Here is a 22,500-nt window from a genome sequence, read left to right as displayed (position 1 = left end):
GTTTGCAGTTGCATAAATAAAACCAGGGAATAATCACACGGCTCTTTTTAAAGCTGCTCCAGTTTGGTTGCAGCTCAGAGATTTCACCATCTGCCTGGGACGCATGCACAACTGCCATCTGAACACTCACACTCTTACACACACACACACACACACACACACACACACACACACACACACACACACACACACACACACACACACACACACACACACACACACACACACACACACACGTTAGAGCAAATAGATACTTTATACAAGCATCTGAATACAAATGTTTCTCCAGTGCAATGAAATCACACAGAACCATATATACATACATATAAAATACAGAAAAAACTCTAATATTCCAAAAAGTTTTTACAGCATAAAATGTCTTTTTATTTTAATATACTTTAAAATATAATTCATTTCTGTGATGCAAAGCTGAAATTTCATCAGCTGTTACTCCAGTCTTCAGTGTCACATGATCCTTCAGAATAATTTTTTCGGAACCTGTGATTCTTTTTTTCAGGATTCTTTGATGAATAAGCATTTACTTAAAATATACATCTTTTCTAACAATGTAAATCTATGATATCACTTTTTATTCATTTAACACATCCTTGGCGAATAAACGTATTAATTTCTTTCAAAAACAGAAAGAATAAAAACTTACTGAGCCCAAACTTTTGAACAGTTGTGTATATTGTTAGAAAAGATTTTTCTATTTGAAAGAGTCCTGAAAAAAAAATCTCACAGGTTCCAAAAAAATATTAAGCAGCACAACTGTTTTTAACATTAATAATAAATCAGCATATTAGAATGATTTCTGAAGGATCATGTGACACTGAAGACTGGAGTAATGGAGCTGAAAAATTCAGCTTTGATCACAGAAATAAATGAAAATTTATAGTATGTTTTACATCATAATAATATTTCACAATATAAAATATTAATTGTATAATATTTTTATAATATTAAAATATTTTTTAAAAAATCAGTATTTTTAACAATTAAACAGTCTTGATGAGCATTAAAAAAATTATATATATATACATATATATAAAAAGAGAGAATATTTTTAATTGTATTTTTTTAATATAATTATAATATAAATAGATATATTAAATTATTGTTTCCAAATTTTTTATCAAATAATTGTATATTTTTTAAATATATACATACACACACACTATAGATATTATTATAGTTTTTCTTAACATTTTGAACAACATTTTTAAAATATATTTTCTGTTTTGTTTTTATTTTTACTGCTTTGTTTTGTGTAATTTTCATTACTTTTTTAAAAATGTCTATATAGCTTTTATTAAGTGCTAGTTTTTTTAATTATTCAGTTTTAATTATTTTAGTACTTCAACTGAAACTAAATGAGAAATTGAGAAAAAAAAGTTTTAAATGTTTTTAATACTATTTCAGTTAATGTTTATTTTATTTTTAGTATTCAAAATAATTTTAGTATTATTATTGTAGTTAATAATAATTAACTGTCACAGAATAAATCAAGTCATCTGAGGCTGTGTGTTACAGTGATTTTACCGCACGTAAACAGCGTAAAGCAGCATCAGGAGTGATAAACCGCCAGATTTTTGGCTCATGTTACTAAGCTGTTGTTCTGGAGTAAATGAGGCTAGGTTTATGACTAGAATAAGAGAGAAACAGAAACACGCTGTCACTGGAGGCCAAGGAGTGAAAAGAGCTTATGCTAATGAGCCATTCAGAGCTCCGCCCCGTACTCCTACACGCATATCATTAGTGCCTCTAGTGACCAACAAAATGCATGTGAAATCAAGCAGCGCAGATTCTCTCTCTTTCTGCGTGTGTGTGAGTAAGGGAAACACCTGCCTGCGGGAAACACCCCCTCCCACACACACACTCACATAAACATGAATCTCTCATTTTCCTCATTCTTCTTCAAGCTAACTGGCTTTCTGACCCTCAGAAACTAAGAAGAGCTCATCAAATCAAATCCCTTCACCTGCCAATCACTGAAACTAGTGTAACAAAGCAACAAATATATGTTATACATATTTCGAAAAAGTATAAAATAAAATATTAAATACATATTTAGGGTATTGGTCCAAAGTCAGTGTTTGAAATGTGTCTTTTTCCAAAAAATGTGTATGTGGGCAAATTGTAGGGATGCACCAAATGAAAATTCTTGGCCGAAGCCGAGCAAAATTACACACTGGGCCGAAGGCTGATTACCAAACATGTTTTTTTAATGTTTTTCCCTCATGTATTATGTGTTTTTTTCACCATTGCATGAATTAAATAGCCAATATTTGCTTTTTACCGTTTCGTCTTGTTTTCAAAGACAAAAATCAATTACAAAACAACAATTTGCAAACATTTGTAACGTTCTAGTAGAAATTATAGCCTACCAGCAAAGTACAAAAAATTACATGCATATCAAATTATATATACATATATATTATATTTTAAAAAATAATACAAAATATTTAAAAGTAATAAATATAAGAAAATTAAAAACATTAAATGCCATTATATTTTAAAATATTAGCTTTTTACAGTTTCCTCTTGTTTTCAAAGACAAAACTCAATTACAAAACAACAATTTGCAAACATTTGTAACGTTCTAGTAGACATTATAGCCTACCAACAAAGTACAAAAAATTACATGCATATCAAATTATATTTATATATATATATAATATTTTTAAAAAATAATACAAAATATTTAAAAGTAATAAATATAAGAAAATTAAAAACATTAAATACCATTATATTTTAAAATATTAGCTTTTTACAGTTTCGTCTTTTTTTTCAAAGACAAAATCAACTACAAAACAAGAATTCGCAAACATTTGTAACATTCTAGTAGAAATTATAGCCTACCAACAAAGTACAATTTACCTTAAAATTAATAAGTTAGTAAAATAATATTCTTTGGCCATTTTTAAGACCCCCTTCTTGAATCAGGCGTGTGTTTTTAACGCACAAATAAATACAGCCTTGCTAAACAAAGGAGAATGTTAGAATAAATGTATTAATAGAGCTGTTGGAATTATTTTTGTGTTACTTATTTATTTTATTTTACAGAACAACAGTAAAATGACAATACTAACATTTATGAATGCTGACTTATATTTTGGCGTAAACTTGCAAGAAGACCTCAGTCCTACTTTTTGCTGGCAGCAGCAGATTTGTGAATGATTGTCATCTTTGGGCTTTGAACCCTGGCTAAGGAGCTGCTGCAGCTGTCAGAATAAACACAATCGGTGCGTTTATTAGACAACATAACGTTCTGTAGTTTATTTACTAATGGATGATTTCAGTCATAACCTTTCTCTTCTCATGGGAGACGTGATGCGCTTCTAAAAAGTATCTTGCTGTCGGTGCTTGGAAGGATTTTTGCATCTTTCTCTGACATCACATGTTTGCTGCATTCGTGCACGCCTCTATTTGATTGCATTATTGATCTGTATCATTTATTAGGCCTTTATAGTTTATTCAAATAAAAATACCAGATATGGCTTGAAGAACAGAGATATGTCTCTGTTTCACCAGTAAATCGTCTCTATCTTAGTTTTATTCAGCTACGCGAAAGCATCTATCTTTGTCCAAATTAGGTATTTCTTGCATGAATGAAACAAATTACATGTGTGCACTCACTAATGCTCACAACACCTTATTTTTGGGTTAAAAAAAACAAACTAACTAATAATAATACTTCTCTCTAAGAGTTTTTTTCCTCTCTCTTAGTGAATGCAAGAGTTTCTGATAAAAAAAAGTTTAATAAAAAATTTTTTTTCTAATAAATATGCATACCTTTCTAAACATTTATAGTTTAATTAGTCATATTAATAAAAAAAAAACCATAATTTTGGCCAAATTGTGCAGCCCTACAAACAGGCACAACAAATTCACAACAAACAAGTTTTTTATAATTTTTGGTAAGTAAAGTCTGAAATCCTTTTGTTACAGAACAGATTTCGCTGTTACGGTTTAGATTTTGGAATTTACTTAATATTGCCTCTCAGAATAGTCTTGTTACACATTAATGCTATTTTAAAATAATTTGAAATGAAAGAATTATAGAGGGATTAAAGTGAAGTTAGAAATGGAATCCAAATGATATCTTTCCAGAGTTCGAAAAGGGATGTTTTGACTGCGACATAATATTTATTGCTGTAGTACTTTGTTTTATACATGCAATGATGCCCATGATCACAGGTAGACTTGTCATACAAGGAAAAATTTAAACACATTTAGCATGTTACAGACCCGGATCCAACGTCTAATGCGACAACAAAGTTTTTTTTTTTCTTGTGATCATCAGTCAATCCTTACAAAAAAAAAAAAGTTTTTGTGTTTACTTTATTTATATTTTATTTATTTGAGTTTCATGTGTATCTGTTTACTCAAGCTCACTTGCAATCCTATTTTTTTATTTGTTTAAATATTTTTACATATGTTTGTTGAATGTGTTACAGTTAATACACATTCATACTTAAATATTGAAATAGTAATTTTACATGCTTTCTCTTCACTCGTCCCATTTGCGTTATCTTGCCTAGGGCCTCACAAACCTACAGACCGGCACTGATCAAAGGTAAATAATGATATAAATACTGTTCAGTTTCTCGCAAAAAACTGTCATTTCGTGTCTTAGGACATCAATGTATCGTCACGAGCCACAGGGTGTAATTTGGATTTGTCTGTGCATGTTTTTTTTACTTTCAAAGTTTTGGTGCCCATTGACTGCCATTATATGACTGACAGACTGCAACAGTTTGAGTTAAACATCTTGGTTTGTGTTCTACTGAAGAAACAAAGTCACCTAAATCTTGGATGCCCTGAGGGTAGGCAGGTGAACATCACATTTTCATTTTTGGGTGAACTATCCCTTTAAGGACTTTGACTCAAATACAAAACAAAGTTGAGTTTAACTTTGAAAGACATTCAGACTCTAACATTGTCGAATCCGGTGATAGTTGTTCAAGAGGACTGAGTATCAACCAACACATGAAGAATACTAGGTTTCCAGATGGACTGATATAAACTGACTCTCTGAAAGCCAATCAGAATGAATCTGCTGCCGTCCGACAATGTTTGACCTTCTGATGTGTGCAGTGACATGAGAGTCTGTCTGTGTGTGTTGTGCTGCTCCTGTGCTACACACACACACACACACACACACACACACACACACACACACACACACACACACTTTGAGGTGTTCACTGTGCCAGTCGAGCATGTGTGTGTGTGTGTGTGTGTGTGTGTGTGTGTGTGTGAGTGATAAACAGCTGGCTGCCGTACACACCGGGCCGTCTGTCTGTGGTGTTTATCTTCAAAGAGTCAGTGGAGCTGCAGGCCTGAGACACGCGCCAACTGACCCAGTCAAACCACTGCCAACCTGGACCCGAAGAGACGCCTGTGAACCACCAGACTCAACACAAACACACACACGCTTAGCTATCTAAATGGGGACATTATATTGACTTCTATTGTTTTTATATACTGATAGTTACAGATTTTATGAGATAATTCTAACTCTACCCTTCATAGAAAACTTTGTGGAAAAAAAAAAGGTAAAACTTTATTTTTATACCAGTTTTACAAATAAAGATGTCCCCAAATGGAGGTTTTTTTTTTTTGGAAATTTTGTGAGGTTTAGTTCACTTTTGGGTACAACTGTTACATATACAGTATGTATAAAATTCTCAAATTCATCATTTTTTAAATAATAAATATAAGGAAAAAAACAGTTAATGCTATTATGTTTTAAAATGTGTGTATATAAATATATATATCTCAAATTAATAAAGATTATATTTTTAAATAATAAATACGAAAATAAAAAACATCCAATGCTGTTGTTTTAAAATGTGTGTGTTTGTTTGTATATATATATATATATATATATATATATATATATATATATATACACACACACATATATATTTTTTATCAAATTAATAATAAATAATGAATAAGAAAATAAAAACATTCAATGCTATTATGTTTTAAAATGTGTTTTTAAAATATTTTTTTCATTTTTAAATATATGAAATATAATACATAATTATATAAAACAGCACAATAATATAAAAATAATAAATAGAAAGTAAATAAATATAATGAATAAATAATATATATTTTCCAAATATATATAATATGTATTATATTTAGATATATGAAATACACCATATTATATTTATACATATAAATATAACAAAAATAGGACTAAATAACTATAATAATATTCTATTTTTAAAACGTGTGTATGTGTGTGTATATATATATATATATATATATATATATATATATATACACACACATATATACGCACACACACTAATAATAACATTTATTATTTTCTAATATTATTATAAATTTAAACTCTGTTTTAAATATCTAATATACATTATATTTAAATTGAAAATTCCTTTAAAATAAAAAATCAATGCTCTTTATATTATATATATATATATATATATATACACATTATTCTATTTATTGTAAATATATAACAAAAACAAAAAAAATTATTAAATAACTCGATGATACCCTATTTTTAAAATGTGTGCGTAAATAGCTTTGCTAATAATTAATATAGTTTATTTTAATATATACTATATTGCTATTATATTGAAATATTAAATGTACAAAATAGTATATTTTATTTATACATATAAAATATATAACATTTGTAAATACACCTCTTTTGTATAACACATTACAAATCAAATGCACTCCAAATAAAAAACACTCACATCCACTTGAATATATCTAGCGCAGCATAAAGACTTGAAACAGCAGCCACATATACAGTCATAACACTGATGACACCACATGAATAATGTAAAATCATCCAGTAACAAAGACAGTCTGTCCAAAACAGACACTCTCCATATCAATCACCTTTGGGCCCTTAATTTATGCTAATGACATGCAAAGCCATTGCAGCTGATCGGTGGCTTCTTGCATCAGCAGCACGACTGCCAGAACTCACACAAACTTCAACTTTATGAATACATCTACCTCTGCAGACAGCACATCGCTCACTAAATGACACGTTTCTAACATTAACTACGGCTTTTCACTCTACAAAGAAAAAGAGACCTATAGAAGGTCCAGTCTTTTTCTCTTTTCTGACCCCAATTTCATCCGCTGACCCTGCTCTCATTCTGTTCTCTGACAGTATTGTGTGAGAGAGGCGTGTCGTTGGGTCTGTGACGGGCTCAAGCTTCATCTCCGCTCAATAGCGGCTCTCAAAGCGGCACAAAGGCTGCTGGGGATTTCCTGAGAAACGCTTCCCTGCAACAACACTTCTGATGAATAATACACAAGCGCAGCTCTTGCTGGACTCTTCTACTCACACAAATATACCACGGCACAGAAAAAGTGTTGGGAAACTCGAGTCACTCAGAAAAATGGATCAAGACTGTCAAAACACGTCCAGATCATTGCAGCCAAAAACCAAACAAAAGAAATGAGAAATACAAATTTTGATACAAATTTTTCCACAAATTTAGTTTGCATTTTAAACTATAATTTTACTCCAAAGAAACTCTGAACATTTTGTTTTGTAAAAATCTAAAAAAAGAATTAATAATAATACAATTAACAACATTAAATAAGATAATAATTTTCCACAAAATCTAATAAATTATATTTTGCTATTTTGCACAGAAAATAAAGTCTAAAAATATTAAATTGTCCATAAAATAGTCTCTAAATACATTTTAATCTTCAATTTAAACACTGTTTTTTTTTTTTACATTTTTATAAATATGATTAGATATTTTATATGTAATATTATGACATTCAGACATCTTTACACTGACTTTTTCCATAAAAAAATAAAATACTTAACATTAAATAAATAATAATTTTCCACAAAATCAAATAAAATTCTATTTTGCACGAATAAAAATAAAATTTAAATTTTTTTACTCGTCCTACAAAAAAAGCCTCAAAATATTTTTAGTCTTCATTTTAAACAATATATATTCTTTTACATTTGAAATAAAAATAAATAAATATACATATATAATGTTTTTTATTTACATATATAAATTTGATTTGATATTTTATATGTAATATTATGACATTCAGACATCTTTACACTGACCTTTCCATAAAAAAATAAAATGCTTAACATTAAATAAATAATAATTTTCCACAAAAAAAAACAACATAATTCTATTTTGCACGAAGAAAATCAAGTTTAAAAATTTTTATTCGCCCTAAAAAATAGCCTCAAAATATTTTTAGTCTTCATTTTAAACAATATATATTCTTTTACATTTGAAATAAAAATAAATAAATATACATATATAATGTTTTTTATTTACATATATGAATTTGATTTGATATTTTATATGTACATTTAGACATTTTTACACTGACTTTTTCCCCTCAAAAAATAAAATTAACAACATTAAATAAAAAAATGTTTCCCACAAAATCAAATAAATTCTATTGTGCACAAAAAAAATAAAGCCAAATCTGTTCTAAAACTAGTCCCAAAATATTTTTAGTCTTCATTTTAAACAATATTATTGTAATGTTATTTATTTATTTACATTTTTATCAATTTGATTTTATATTTTAAATGTAATATTATGACATTTTAGACTGACTTTTCCCCTCAAAATTAGTTTAACCAAATCAATAAATGATGTCAATATTTAGGACCATTAAGATATTATTTTTTTCAGTTAAACAGATTCTGATATATTAAAGTATTTAAATATATATAAAAAAAGTATCATAAAACTTTTCATTTTGTTTTTTTAAAAACATTTCTATCCTTTTGTTTGCTTGAAATCTAAAAATCTTCGCTTTGCATGTAATACAATGACAAAGATATTTTAAAAGTGACCTTTTCCAAAGAAATTACATTTTTAATGCAGAAAATGAAACTCTATGTAATCATTCCAGCCATATACAAATACTTTTACTCCTAACAAATATCTTTTCTCTCTCAAAATGTGAAAAAGGAAATCAATTAAAAACAATTCCCGCAATGAAATGCAGACATTTTTAAGACCGACTTTAGTTGCAAAATCTTTTCAGAGCCTCTTTCCAATAATGCATGATAGATGAGCATGAAAACATTAGGTCTTTGAAATCTCCCTAAACTGGCAGAAGCGTCTGCGTGCATCACTGCTAAATCAGACGAGTGCGGATTAGAGGAGCGTCTCGGAGCTCCAGGAGCCTGTCGGGTTGAGACGGCCGAACACAAAGCCTGTGATTTCAATATGAATGCAGTGGAGGGAAGGACACGCTCTCGCAGCGGGCCACTTCCTTTCTGAGCAGCACGACGCTTCTATCACACAAACGCAACATCTGCATGCTGACAACAAAAACGCTTCACTTTCATTCCTGCACTTCATGAACGTGTTAAAGACACCGTTACTGCTGAGAGGACTTGTTTTAGCTGGAAACTAGGATTTTTAAACCAGTCTAATGACAGGAAACGTATTGAGCAAATAAAAAGTGCATTATAACCTGAGAAAACATGTTATTTATATTCAGTATGCACCCAGTTGAATGCTTTAGACCCATTGCACTACTGCTCAGAAGTTTGAAATATTTAAGATTATCCATGTTTTTGAAAAAAAGTCTCTTTTGCTCACCAAGGTTGTTGTTTATTCGATCAAAAATCCCCTAAAAATCTTTATGTTCCTAAAACAAACCTCATAAAAATTTGCACTAAAATTATGAAATATTATTACAAATTAAAATAACTGCTTGCTATGTGAAGCCTTTATTAGACAGGGGGAGTCTGTAACAAGTAGAATTAGGTACTGCTCCTTTAAGAAAGAACACGCTCACTTACTTCCTCATAAAAGAAGGAATGATAGAAGGTGCGTGAGCTGTGAGCATCGCATGTATGCATTTAAAGCCTGTTTATATTTCTGTTGCTCTTATGTTTGTTTATTTCTAGTCAGTAACGCAGTTGTTAGTCGAGTGGTTTTGCAAACTACACCGTGTGTGCGTAGGATTGACTACGCTGATAATAAAGAACCGCTGTGGAATATCAGGCACGTGAGTCTCTGCTTACTCTTGGCTACAGCTACTCAGACAAGCTATCCGGCCTCCCCTGAATAAAGCGTTACAAGCTGCAACCAATGCGCCGCTCAGCATATAAAGTGCAGGCCTCTCGTTCGTTGCTTTAATCATTGATTAAAAACAAAGAACAATTATTGATTATGATAACCAACAAAAATGAATAATAACTGAGCAGAAAATCAGCATATTAGAGTAATTTCTGAAGGATCATGTGACACTGAAGACTGGAGTAATAATGCTGAAAATTCAGCTTTGCATCACAGAAATAAATTACATTTTAACTTATATTCACACAGAAAATGGCTTTTCTAAATTGTAATAATATTTCACAATTTTTAAACTGTTTTGGATCAAATAAATGCGCAGAAGAGCATTAAAAAAAAAATCCTAATTGTTTAAAACTTTTGCTCATCAGCTGCAACCAATGCGCCACTCAGCATGTGAAGCGCAGACCTCTCGTTCGGTCCAGCTGCTGCACGTGAAGCTCTGAAATGACTCTGATGAGTCTGCTGGTGTCATTATTCTGCATGTTTGGGGTTCAGAGGTCTGCGGCTCCCTGCGGTTCAGACGTAAATCTCCCAGCGCACCTGCCTGTAATTTGGCTCCTAATCCCTGCAGAACCGCTGTGCTGCAGCCTGAGATGTGCTCGTCCACACCACAAATTACATGCAAATTCACCCTCTTACTGGACTTTGAAAACAGCCTCCGCTGACCTGCAGGAGTGAATCGGACTTGCTGTATGTTTGGAACGACAGACTAGTGCATTGCTTTATTAAGGACCAATACTGACATCTAAAGAGCACAGTGGCCGATTGTCAACATTAAGTCAATGTGTATGTGACATAAGTCACATGTGAAACTGGGATTTATCTGAATGAAGGAGCTTTCCATTGATGTATGGTTTGTTAGGACAGGACAACATTTGGCTGAGATACAACTATTTGAATATCTAGAATCTGACGGTGCAAAAAAGTCAAAATATTGAGAAAATCACCTTTAAAGTTGTTTGAATGAAGTTCTTAGCAATGCATATTACTAATCAAATATTAAGTTTTGATATATTTATGGTAGTAATTTATAAAATATGTTCATGGAACATGATCTTTAATTAATATCCTAATGATTTTTGGCATAAAAGAAAAATGGATCATTTTGACCCATACAATGTATTGTTGGCTATTGCTACAAATATACCCCAGCGACTTAAGAGTTAAGTTTTGTGCTCCAGGTGATATATGATATGGGCTAATGCAATATTTAATAACAGCAACGACAATGCACACACATACACTAAAAAACCAACACTTTTCACTTATACACTACTAGTCAAATGTTTGGAATAATTACAACTTTATTTTTTTTAAATAGTGTCTTTTGCTCACCAAGACTGTATTTATTTGATTCAAAATACTGTAAAAATTCTGAAATAATATTATAATTAAAAAAAAGATTTTTTAAATGTGAATATCTTTTATAATGTTATTTATTTCTGTGATCAAAGCTGAATTTTCAGCATCATTACTTTAGTCTTCAGTAGTGCTGGGCGATATGACGATATATATCGTGGGGACGATAGAAAAGTGTCTATCGTCCTATTTCTCTTCTATCGTTTCTATCGTCTCTAACCTAATTTTATCAATTACTAAAGAAAATATTGCATTAAATAGGCTATGACAAATGTATGATAGTGTCTTGTTGGTGTGCAATGCATACTCTACCCTATAAGTGATAATCAAGAATAAAAACGAACTTTTTCACAAAGAAACTCCGTCTTGTGCGACGTGACGCTTTACGTTGTTGCGAGTGCGACATGCTTTAACTCGTGAGTGCTTAGCCTAAAGATGGAGACGCAAGAGGTTGAAGATGAATGCCCGGAGTGGCAACAACAAACTGAAACTGCTACGCAGGCAGCAGACAAGAAGTACTTTTACCGACACGTGGGTACGTCAGTGATTTTGTTGCATTGTGGCTTCAAGAGCTCCGACACGGAGCAGAAGACAGTCATGTGCAAACTCTGCCAAAAGACTGTTTCCGCGCCCGACGCTGACGCCTGTTTCACGCCTGTTTCATACATACTTCGTCTGCAGTGCGTATGCGTTGGGTATTTTTTCCGCACCCATGTTAACGGATCAGATCGTTCACACTGCACGCGGTTGCTGTCCGGTAGTACGTTCCAGAAGCGGTGCTTTTGCAGCAGTGGAGCGATCCTCTCGGCACAGAGTCTGTTTTTGCTGCGCTGCATGCGCTGGATTAAAGTGACAGCGCATTGTTCGCTGTAAAAATGAACATGGATTGACACGGAAATGTACCATAAATGCATTCTACTGTGTTTCACAGTCATCACGTGGCTTTTTGGCTAGGTTTAAAATAGTGCAGTTTTAAATAAACAAGGCAACATAATAGATGCACTTGTCCAGGTAGAGAAGTTCTTTAAAATATGTTTTTTAATAAAGATTTAATACGAAAGAAAGGCACAGAGAGCCGACTGCTTGTCTGTGGTAAGTTTTAATTTAAAATATTTGTGATGGCCCAATTTCAATATAAAAAGGAAGCTATACTGTGTTTAAATGTGTTGCAACTTGCTTGAGCAACTTAATATACAAATCTAGAAGTCAAGTGCATTGAATAATAGCCTACGTTGTTTATAATACGTTGAGTTTAAACGTGAATATGTCAAGTATTAGTGTATTAGTGTACTGTGATAAAAGAGTATCCCAATGCTGAAAAAGCACGTTTGGATTTGAAATTAAAATAACGGATAATGGTGTGTTTGTGGTAAACACCCGCGGATCAGGAACGGACTGCAAACGCGTTCTGTGTGAAAGCAAAACGAGTCCGTGCTGCCTCTGCACCGCATACGCGACGCACACGGACTGCAGACGGAGTATGTGTGAAACAGGCGTGATACTTTTTTATAATTGAGTGCTTTTCTGCTCAGAAACTTGAAATGGCTGTGCATTTTAATAAAAAAAATAGTTTATTTTGATAACACTATTTAACTATGATGTGGATAAAAGATGTGAAGGCTACTGTAGCTCTACCTCCACCACATCTGTTGTCATTTGATACATTTATATTGCTGCGCTAAAATGTATTTTTCTCATTTGTGACAGTTCAGTTAAATGCCACTTCAAATTACGAATAAAAATAATGTTGCAAAAAAATTATGTAATGATATTTTTGTCAAACTTTTCAGAGAATAACTGAAAACGTACTTTATTTTGGTATATCGTGATATATATCGTTATCGTGATATAAAATAATCCATATCGTGATACATGATTTTTCCATATCGCCCAGCACTAGTCTTCAGTGTCACATGATCCATCAGAAATCATTCTAATATGCTGATTTGAAAGGAAATACTATATTTATGCATTTATTTGATCCAAATTAATTTAAAAACTGACTAATAATAATCAGAAATGTTTCTTCAGCAGCAAATCATCATATTAGCCACTAACCTATGTTTTGCCCATTTGTCAATAAGATTTTTTGACTAATTTAAAACACAATAAAATTTAATATGCTCCCTTATTCTTTTATATATTTTAATATGTGCAAGTCAGAATAAGCATGTTAGAATTGTTACAGAAATATTGTTACACTGAATGACAATCTAACAATACTTCAACCAAATTTTGACATTTTGTTCTGCAAAAACGTATTTGAAACCTTCTAAGAACACTTTATTTACATTTAATGTGCTTTTTTGGACATAAAATCACTTTTGTGATTTTTTTTTATATATATATATATTTATATATATTTTTTTAAATTATTATTTTTTAATTGGTCTACAAAATGGTAATTTTACACAAATTAGATTAAAAATTTGATTAAAAAGCCAAATAAAGAATTAAACATGTTATTAGAAAAGGTCACATGATGACTACGTAGCAAACATCTGTTGAAATGTTGATTTCATACTGTTTTGACTCAATAGTATGCACTAAATAGTGTGCAGTATGCAGTAAACTGCACACTATTGCCATAGCAAACAGCAGCAGAGAGGGTCAGAAGCGTGGTACCTGTTTTGGCTCCCGGCGGCGGCTGGTCCGGGTCAGTGTTTGCTGTTTGACGAGGCTTTTCCGTGACTGTTGGTCTTACTGCACACCTGGATGCTGTCGCCAGATTCAGACTGTAACTTAACGGTGGGAACGGTGAAGATTGAAGACACTGAAAAACAAGGACACATCAGTCTGTCAGTCTTTGTGAAAAATCTTATGTGAGAGAAAAGAATAACACGATGATGATGATGACAAGATAAATATAGTTAAAAATGAGGAAATATGTAACTAGGAAGTTTCTAGCATGTTTCTAACATGATTAGCCAATTATTTACATGTCATTAGCATGACGAACAAGTTACTAGCATGTTTCTAACATTTCTAGCCTGACTAACAAGTCAACAGCATGTTTCTAGCATGACTAGCAAGTTGCTAGCATGTTTCTAGTATGATGAGCAAGTTGCTAGCATGTTTCTAACATTTCTAGCCTGACTAGCAATTCACTATTATGTTTCTAGCATGATTAGCAAGTTGCTAGCATGTTTCTAACGTTTCTAGTCTGACTAGTAAGTTGCTAGCATGTTTCTAACGTTTCTAGTCTGACTAGCAAGTTGCTAGCATGTTTCTAACGTTTCTAGCCTGACTAACAAGTCACTAGCATGTTTCTAGCATGACTAGCAAGTTGCTAGCATGTTTCTAGTATGATTAGCAAGTTGCTAGCATGTTTCTAACATTTCTAGCCTGACTAGCAAGTCACTAGCATGTTTCTAGCATGATTAGCAAGTTGCTAGCATGTTTTGTAACATTTCTATTCTGACTAGCAAGTTACTAGCATGTTTCTAGCATGATTAGCAAGTTGCTAGCATGTTTCTAACGTTTCTTGCCTGACAAGCAAGTCACTAGCATGTTACTAGCATGACTAACAAGTCACTAGCATGTTTCTAGCATGACTAGCAAGTTGTTAGCATGTTTCTAGTATGATTAGCAAGTTGCTAGCATGTTTCTAACATTTCTAGCCTGACAAGCAAGTCACTAGCATGTTTCTAGCATGACTAACAAGTCACTAGCATGTTTCTAGCATGACTAGCAAGTTGCTAGCATGTTTCTAGTATGATTAGCAAGTTGCTAGCATGTTTCAAACATTTCTAGCCTGACTAGCAAGTCACTAGCATGTTTCTAGCATGATTAGCAAGTTGCTAGCATGTTTCTAACATTTCTATTCTGACTAGCAAGTTACTAGCATGTTTCTAGCATGACTAGCAAGTTGTTAGCGTGTTTCTAACGTTTCTATTCTGACTAACAAGTCACTAGCATGTTTCTAGCATGATTAGCAAGTTGTTAGCATGTTTCTAGCCTGACTAACAAGTCACTAGCATGTTTCTAGCATGACTAGCAAGTTGCTAGCATGTTTCTAGTATGATTAGCAAGTTGCTAGCATGTTTCTAACATTTCTAGCCTGACTAGCAAGTCACTAGCATGTTTCTAGTATGATTAGCAAGTTGCTAGCATGTTTCTAACATTTCTAGCCTGACTAGCAAGTCACTAGCATGTTTCTAGTATGATTAGCAAGTTGCTAGCATGTTTCTAACATTTCTAGCCTGACTAGCAAGTCACTAGCATGTTTCTAGCCTGACTAGCAAGTCACTAGCATGTTTCTAGCATGATTAGCAAGTTACTAGCATGTCTTACATGTCATTAACCTGACTGACAAGTTACTAGCATGTCTCTAGCATGAAAGCTACTTATGTGTTGCTTGCATGATTAATATGTTTCTAACACGATTATCAAGTTACTAGCATGATTGTAGTTGCTAGGCTAGGCTAGGCAGTTAAATAGATTAGAAATATTCGACAGAACGGCAGTTTGATTGAGTCTGAAGGGATTGTGGGCGTTTTGTTAGTGTGAGTTTGAATAGTCTTGGCTCATTTGAACATTCCATCAGTGTAAGTCTATGGGATTTTTCCCATTTTCAAACTTAAAAACTGCACTAATAAAGACCTAAAACCACAATAAACACATCAGCGCTTGCGTTAAATTCGATTGAACAAACGTCATAAATCCTCCTGCTGCATTTGGCGTATCAATCAAAGCCAGAGCTGAAATGTTAATTACGGTCCGTCTTCTCTCTTTTGTGATAGAGCTGAAGCGAATATGAAACAACAGAATTAATTTGCCTTCATTCTTCTGCTTCAAAAGCAGCGCAGTGCTGTGTGTGTCAGAGCTCCGCCTCCTCACCGGAGCCCCGCCCCCTCCCTCCTCCTCCCTCCTCCTCTGGCACAGCCTGCTGTGAGCTGATAACAGGATTAATTCAGCCTCCGCTCCTAATCTGGCAAATTAAAAACCTCATTCTCGCATTCAAATGGCTCGACTCACGCAAACGCCTGTTTTCTGATGTGTAGAACCAAACGTGTCTGCGCTACAGTTGTGCCGCTCGCTAATGGAGGCCTAACGGCGGATCAGCGGCTGTCAGCGTCCTCTATGGGGGTCTGACGTCTGGATTATGGAAACATGTCATATTACACAGAACAATAGCCTTGAGCTGCTCTAAAAACACAACCAGAGGCTCCATGTTTCTGTGAGTGTTGGATACAAATTTATAGAAGCTTATTTTCATCACGGAATCAAATAATAAAAAAGAACATTGTCTCTTTCTATCTCACAATTATGACCTTTTTTCTCACAAATTCTCAGAACTGCAAGATATAAACACTTGATTCTGAGAAGTCCAAATTTTGAGATATAAACATGCATTTGTGTGAAAAAAGCCTGAATTTTGAGATAAAGAGTTGCAATTACCTTTTTTAATTCTGTGCTGAAAAAGAAAAAGTCAGAATTCATAGAAAACAGTCGCAATACATAAACTCGTGTCAACAAAACATTTACAGAATTAGCTTTTTATGTATTGTTTAATTTTTAAATCCGTTCTAGAAACTAAAAATGTAAACTCAGAACTACAAGAAAAAAGTCATAATTGTGAAATATAAATTTAGATTTCTAAGAAAAAAAAGTCATAATTGTAGATGTAAACTCAGAATTACAAAAAAATTATAACTGCGAGATATAAGCTTAAAATTACAAGAAAAAGTCAGAATTGTAAAATATACATTTTAATTTCTTAGGGAAAAAGCCATAACTGTAGATGTAAACTGAGAATTACAAACCAAAACAAAATCATAATTGCGAGAATTTATAGAAAACAGTTGCAATACATAAACTCGCAATATGTGTCAAAAAAAAACATTTACAGAATTAGCTTTTTTTATGTATTATTTAATTTTTAAATCCGTACTAGAAACTAAAAATGTAAACTCAGAACTACACGAAAAAAGTAAATTGCAAAATATACATTTAGATTTCTTACACTGTAAAAAGTTTCAACTTAAGAAGTTAAGTTTAGCAGCTGCCTTACAATTTTAAGTTAAATCAACTCATTTTTATTGTAATAAGTTAAAATGGCTTGTAGTTTTAAGCTGATTTAAGGTTTTTAAGTTGAATCTGGTGAAAACTTTTTACAGTGTAGGAAAAAGTCATGTAGATGTAAACAAAAAAAATCATCAATTGTGAGATATAAACCCAGAATTACAAGAAAAAAGTCATGATTGTAGATATAAAGTCAGAATGACAAGAAAAAGTCTTAATTGTGAAATTTAAATTTTGATTTCTTAGGGAAAAGGCATAATTGTATATGTAAAAAAAGTAAAATTTGTAAGAAATCCACTCCAAATTTCAAGAGATAAAAAATTATGAGACACAAATTTTCTAGGGAGAAAAGTCTTGGAAGTTGATGCATCCCAAAATGACAAAACACAGAAGGATTACAGTGTTTCTTATCTCCAGTGTTCTTACATGTCAGAAGTGCACAAGTATTCACTAAAATATCTAAAAACAGACATTTCTGTTTCTCAAAACATTTTTGAATTATTATTTGATCGGACTGCCAAACAATAATTTTACTAAAAAATCTAACTAAAGAATTAAATATGCAATTAGCAAGGTCACGTGACGACTATGTAGCAAACATCTGTTAAAATATTGTTTTTAACAATAGGACGCACTAAATACTGTGTAGTATGCCGTAAATCACAAACATTTTCTGTTATTTTGTTTCTGCAGGTCTCTTTGAAAAGCTGTTCATTTGAAACGTTGTAACAATTTGAAAACCGTGCATCGACCAATCAGAACGAAGAATTCCAGACTGCTGACAGTAACCAATTCCAGAGTATTTGGGTTTGGTAAATCAAGAAAGCGTGTCAGTCTGCTGGTCTCTAGGGAAAGCAAAGCTCTTTCTGAAGAGCGTGATGTGGCAGAAACACACCAATCTGTGTGAATTAGCATCTGAGCATCAGCATCACCACAATCAGCTCAAATTGAGCGGCGTTTGGTATTCAGCTCTAGACACACGTCTGTAAGACGGAGACAGAGAGAGTAAAACACTAAAGGAGGAGGCCAGGAAACGCTGACAGTAAAGGAAGGACACACAGACTGAAGACAGAATACTAACAATCTGTCTACTGCATACTGCACACTACATACTGTACACTGACTACTAGTTTGAAACAGAATAGCTTTGAAAAATTCATTTAAAAAGCATGTCTTGTTTAAAAAGCAAAGCTTACACAAAGAGCTTTAAACCGATATGATAATATCTATAATATAATATTTTAAAATATAATATTTTTACATACAGGCCTTTTTAAAATGTGCGAAATCCAAAGACATGTTCAATTTAAAACCACATTTCACACACAATGGGCATTTAATGGACTTTAAATAGTTATAATAATAAAAAGGAGAAACAAAGATGAAAGTAAAATTAATAAATAAACAAACTCAGATTTTTATGGAGTGAAAATAGTACAAAATTAATTATTGAACGCTTTAAACATGCACAAAAACAAATAGGAGAGAGAAAAATAAAGAACAAAATGAATGAATGGATAATTACCTAACTAAATAAATAATACTAGATTTTAAAATGGAGGAAAAATAATATGAAACTGATTATTTAAAATTGTTGCATAAAATTAAGAGCAATAAAGACTTACAGTAAAATAGAGAGTATGAATGAATGAATAAATAAAGGTTTAATAATTACATAATATAAATTAATTGAAATGAGAAATAAACACAAGTAAAAAATTAATTAATGAATAATAACTAACTAAATAAAATAACAATATATTTGTAGCAATAGCCAAAAATACATTGTATGGGTCAAAATGATCATTTTTTCTTTTACACAAAAAATCATTAGGATATTGAGTAAAGATCATGTTCCATGAAGATATTTAGTACACTTCCTACCTTAACTATATTAAAACTTAATTTTTAATTAGTAATATGCATTGCTAAGAACTTAATTTGGACAAATTTAAAGGTGATTTTCTCAATATAATGATTTTCAAAAAATAGATTTTTTTAAATAAAAAAATAGATCACATTTTGTGCAAACAATTTTTTTTTTTGGCTTTTTAAGGCGAGACACTGCTGGTGAATAGGGTAAAAAAATAACTAATAGTTATCACCTTACTTACCCAGTTGATTGATTACATTGATAATTGCAAACATTTTTTGTATAACAAGTTTTTTTTAAACGATAGGTTTAAATACACAAATGAGCATTATTTAATGAAAAAATGCACTAATTTGCATACATTTCTAGTACAAAAATCTAAACACTGAATGAAGTCATATTAGAGTCAAATGTTTTTACAGAGGGAATTTTGGGTATCTCATATTGTCATCTTTCAGAAAAAAAAATTGAATCTTTTACCATTTTGAGAGGAATAAAATGTATAAAATCAAGCAAATTCTATATGAACAAATCCCTCTGTAAAAACCTTCAGGATATAGACAGGAATAAAAATGTAAAGTTTGATGCGTGTAAGTGCTACTGAAGTGGAGATTTATGGCTCAGTGTAGGAGAAAAAACTCTTTTTGAGAAAATGGAGTTTAAAAATACGGATTGTAATTGAAATCTATTGACACAAATAGAAAAAGTGCTATTAAAGAAACACTTAACAGTGTTTTCTATCTACTAGTTTGAAAAAACACTTTATGAAACACCAAAAAGCCCAAAATCTCAAACTTGACAGGTGCATGAAAAACTGTTGTTTTTTGAAGGATATTGGTTGATATTCATTAATCATACCAAAATCAGAAGGTCAAATATAGTGCATTGCATCATGGGATGGCGTATTCTGTGTATATTTTTGACACATGCATGCATTTCATTCATGCATACTGCAAAATAGCATCAGATTTGCTATGAAAATATGGCAATATGTCATTATGCCATATGGTAAATTGTGAGAATGGCAGTGGTGTGATGTGCGTTCACTGACTGTCAGGCAGCTCCCAGAGTCTCGGGGGCAGATGGCTGAAGTATTCGTGATGAAGCGCCGCCTGGGCCGAGAGACGGTTCTTTGGGAAGCACTGGAGAAATCTGGAAGCCAGTTCTTCAGCATGATCTACATAACCCAGCCTGCCAGATAGAAACACACATGAATACAGTGCCAACAGCATCACACACACAGATATAAACACACACCATTTGAGTGCCAAGAGCATCTCATACACACACACACACACACACACACACACACACACACACACACACACACACACACACACACACACACACAGCTCAGGCTCTCTGTCAGCTTCACTCCCGCTGACGTGCGGCTGGAAAAATGTTTGTTGACTTTTTTGGAGTGGAAAATGCAAAGCGAGTTTTCACCCACAAACGTCCTCTAAACCGCAAAGACAAAGAGCGACACAAACACACCCGCAAGAGCTCACACAAACACACGTGCATCCAACACTCTTCCAGAAGATATTCACATGAAAACATAAAAACTGCCCTAGTGAAAAAGAAATATACTAAATAGGGTTGTCTTGATGCCATAAAAGTAACTTATGATACTATACCAGCTGAAGTATGATGATACCATGCAGTATTCTGTTCATTTAAAATTTAGTTCTCCAAAATAAATCAGTTTCATAAATAAAAAGGTTGACTGGCTATTGTTATCCATGAATCATCTGAGCACTGCACAGAAGCAGCATGAAGAGACATTTAGATGTGGTATTTATACATTTAGACTGTATTTATAATTGCATAAATTATGTTATGAGATGAATGTTTTAAATACACAACTCTGAATATAGAAATATGTTGGAAAATAATGCAGGTGGTGGCAAGTGTTGATGACTGAATCACTGAGCTGTTCAAATGATTCTTTCAAAACGACTAAATCCTTTAGAAGCGAATCAAAAGACTCATTTTTATGAACGGCTTTAGTGCATCAGTGATTCGCCCAAACCAACGCGGATTCGGATTCGAACACAGAAACGAAACAAAAAAAGCACTCTTAACTCTTGCTCGTGTCATATTGCTGGACTGTCGGGAGCATTTGAAATTTCCAAGTTAGCTTGTATATTAAAACATATTCATTTATAGCATTAAAGGGATAGTTCGAGCATTTAAGACATGAAGTTGTATGCAATCCTTATCAGCACTATAGTGTATACACACTGACCCACACTGCGTTCACCTCCCTGGTCAGAGTTCTGGCCGCTGGAAGTTTTTCAAGAAAGTAGTCACGGTTAGTTTCCGGGGCCTCAAAACTGTGCGTTTTTACGTGAAAAAAAGATATGCGTTTCAAAGCTTGATTAATTTACATCACAAAAAACACTCCTGACAAAAATCATACCTCAGTTTTAATCGGCACTATATTCTTTCCGTTTCCATCAATCCGCGCTGCTGTCAGTTCGCACGTTCCGATCAGCTGTTCCATTACACACTCGAATGACAACGACGTAAAAAGTAGAAAATTAACAATGGTGCGAACTTGTAAATTCCCAGGTTGTGACCACAAGAATGTGCAGGGATCGCCGTTCAGATTCCATCGTTTTCCTGTTTCTGATATAGTTATGAGACAGCTTTGGCTGGTTGCCATCGGCTACTCTGCGGGAGCTAAAATATCCAGTATCAAGGATTTTCGTGTGTGCAGTGCTCACTTCAGCGAAGACGATTACATCCCCAACCAAGGAGGAAAAATCAAAAAATGGATTTTAAAGAGTTCTGCTGTACCAGTACCACGGGTAAGCTCTATTTACTAACTTTATGTCGCATACGACAGGTTTATTTTGAAGCTAACGTCGGTTTTTAGGCTAATGTTACACTGAGAATATTCTAACCGGGGCAGTGATAGCATCGACAATAATCGACTGTCTATGTGGTGAGAAAATCGGCAAATGTCATAACTAATGAATTTAATTGAATCTATATAACACAACAAAATATGATGCTTTGCTATATTTGTTATTGTCTGTAACTATGCGGAACGTGTGTCGGTATCATCGTGTTTATAAGTGTGCTTGAAGTCACATACAGGTAGGTCTAAACCAGGTATCTCCAACTCCGGTCATCGTG

The 22,500-nt window shown here is 32.9% G+C and overlaps 1 protein-coding gene across 1 annotated transcript in view; it reads right to left on the bottom strand.

The window, feature by feature from the left end:
* Nucleotides 1–22,500, bottom strand: part of cdk14 (cyclin dependent kinase 14) — a 135,016-nt gene that overhangs the window by 27,502 nt on the left and 85,014 nt on the right. The window contains exons 9-11 of the mRNA XM_073846908.1: nt 20,807–20,888; nt 20,408–20,547; nt 14,085–14,232 (exon numbers count right to left, since the gene is read on the bottom strand). Of these exons, the coding sequence (XP_073703009.1) occupies nt 14,117–14,232; nt 20,408–20,547; nt 20,807–20,888 (338 nt within the window). The 3' untranslated portion in view covers nt 14,085–14,116. The remainder of the gene's footprint in view (nt 1–14,084; nt 14,233–20,407; nt 20,548–20,806; nt 20,889–22,500) is intronic.

Source organism: Garra rufa, chromosome 9 (genome assembly GCF_049309525.1).
Source record: "Garra rufa chromosome 9, GarRuf1.0, whole genome shotgun sequence".
In the NCBI taxonomy this organism is placed as follows: domain Eukaryota; kingdom Metazoa; phylum Chordata; class Actinopteri; order Cypriniformes; family Cyprinidae; genus Garra; species Garra rufa.
The sequence above is the reverse complement of the archived record's forward strand: the minus strand, read 5'-3'. Positions and strand labels throughout refer to the sequence as shown.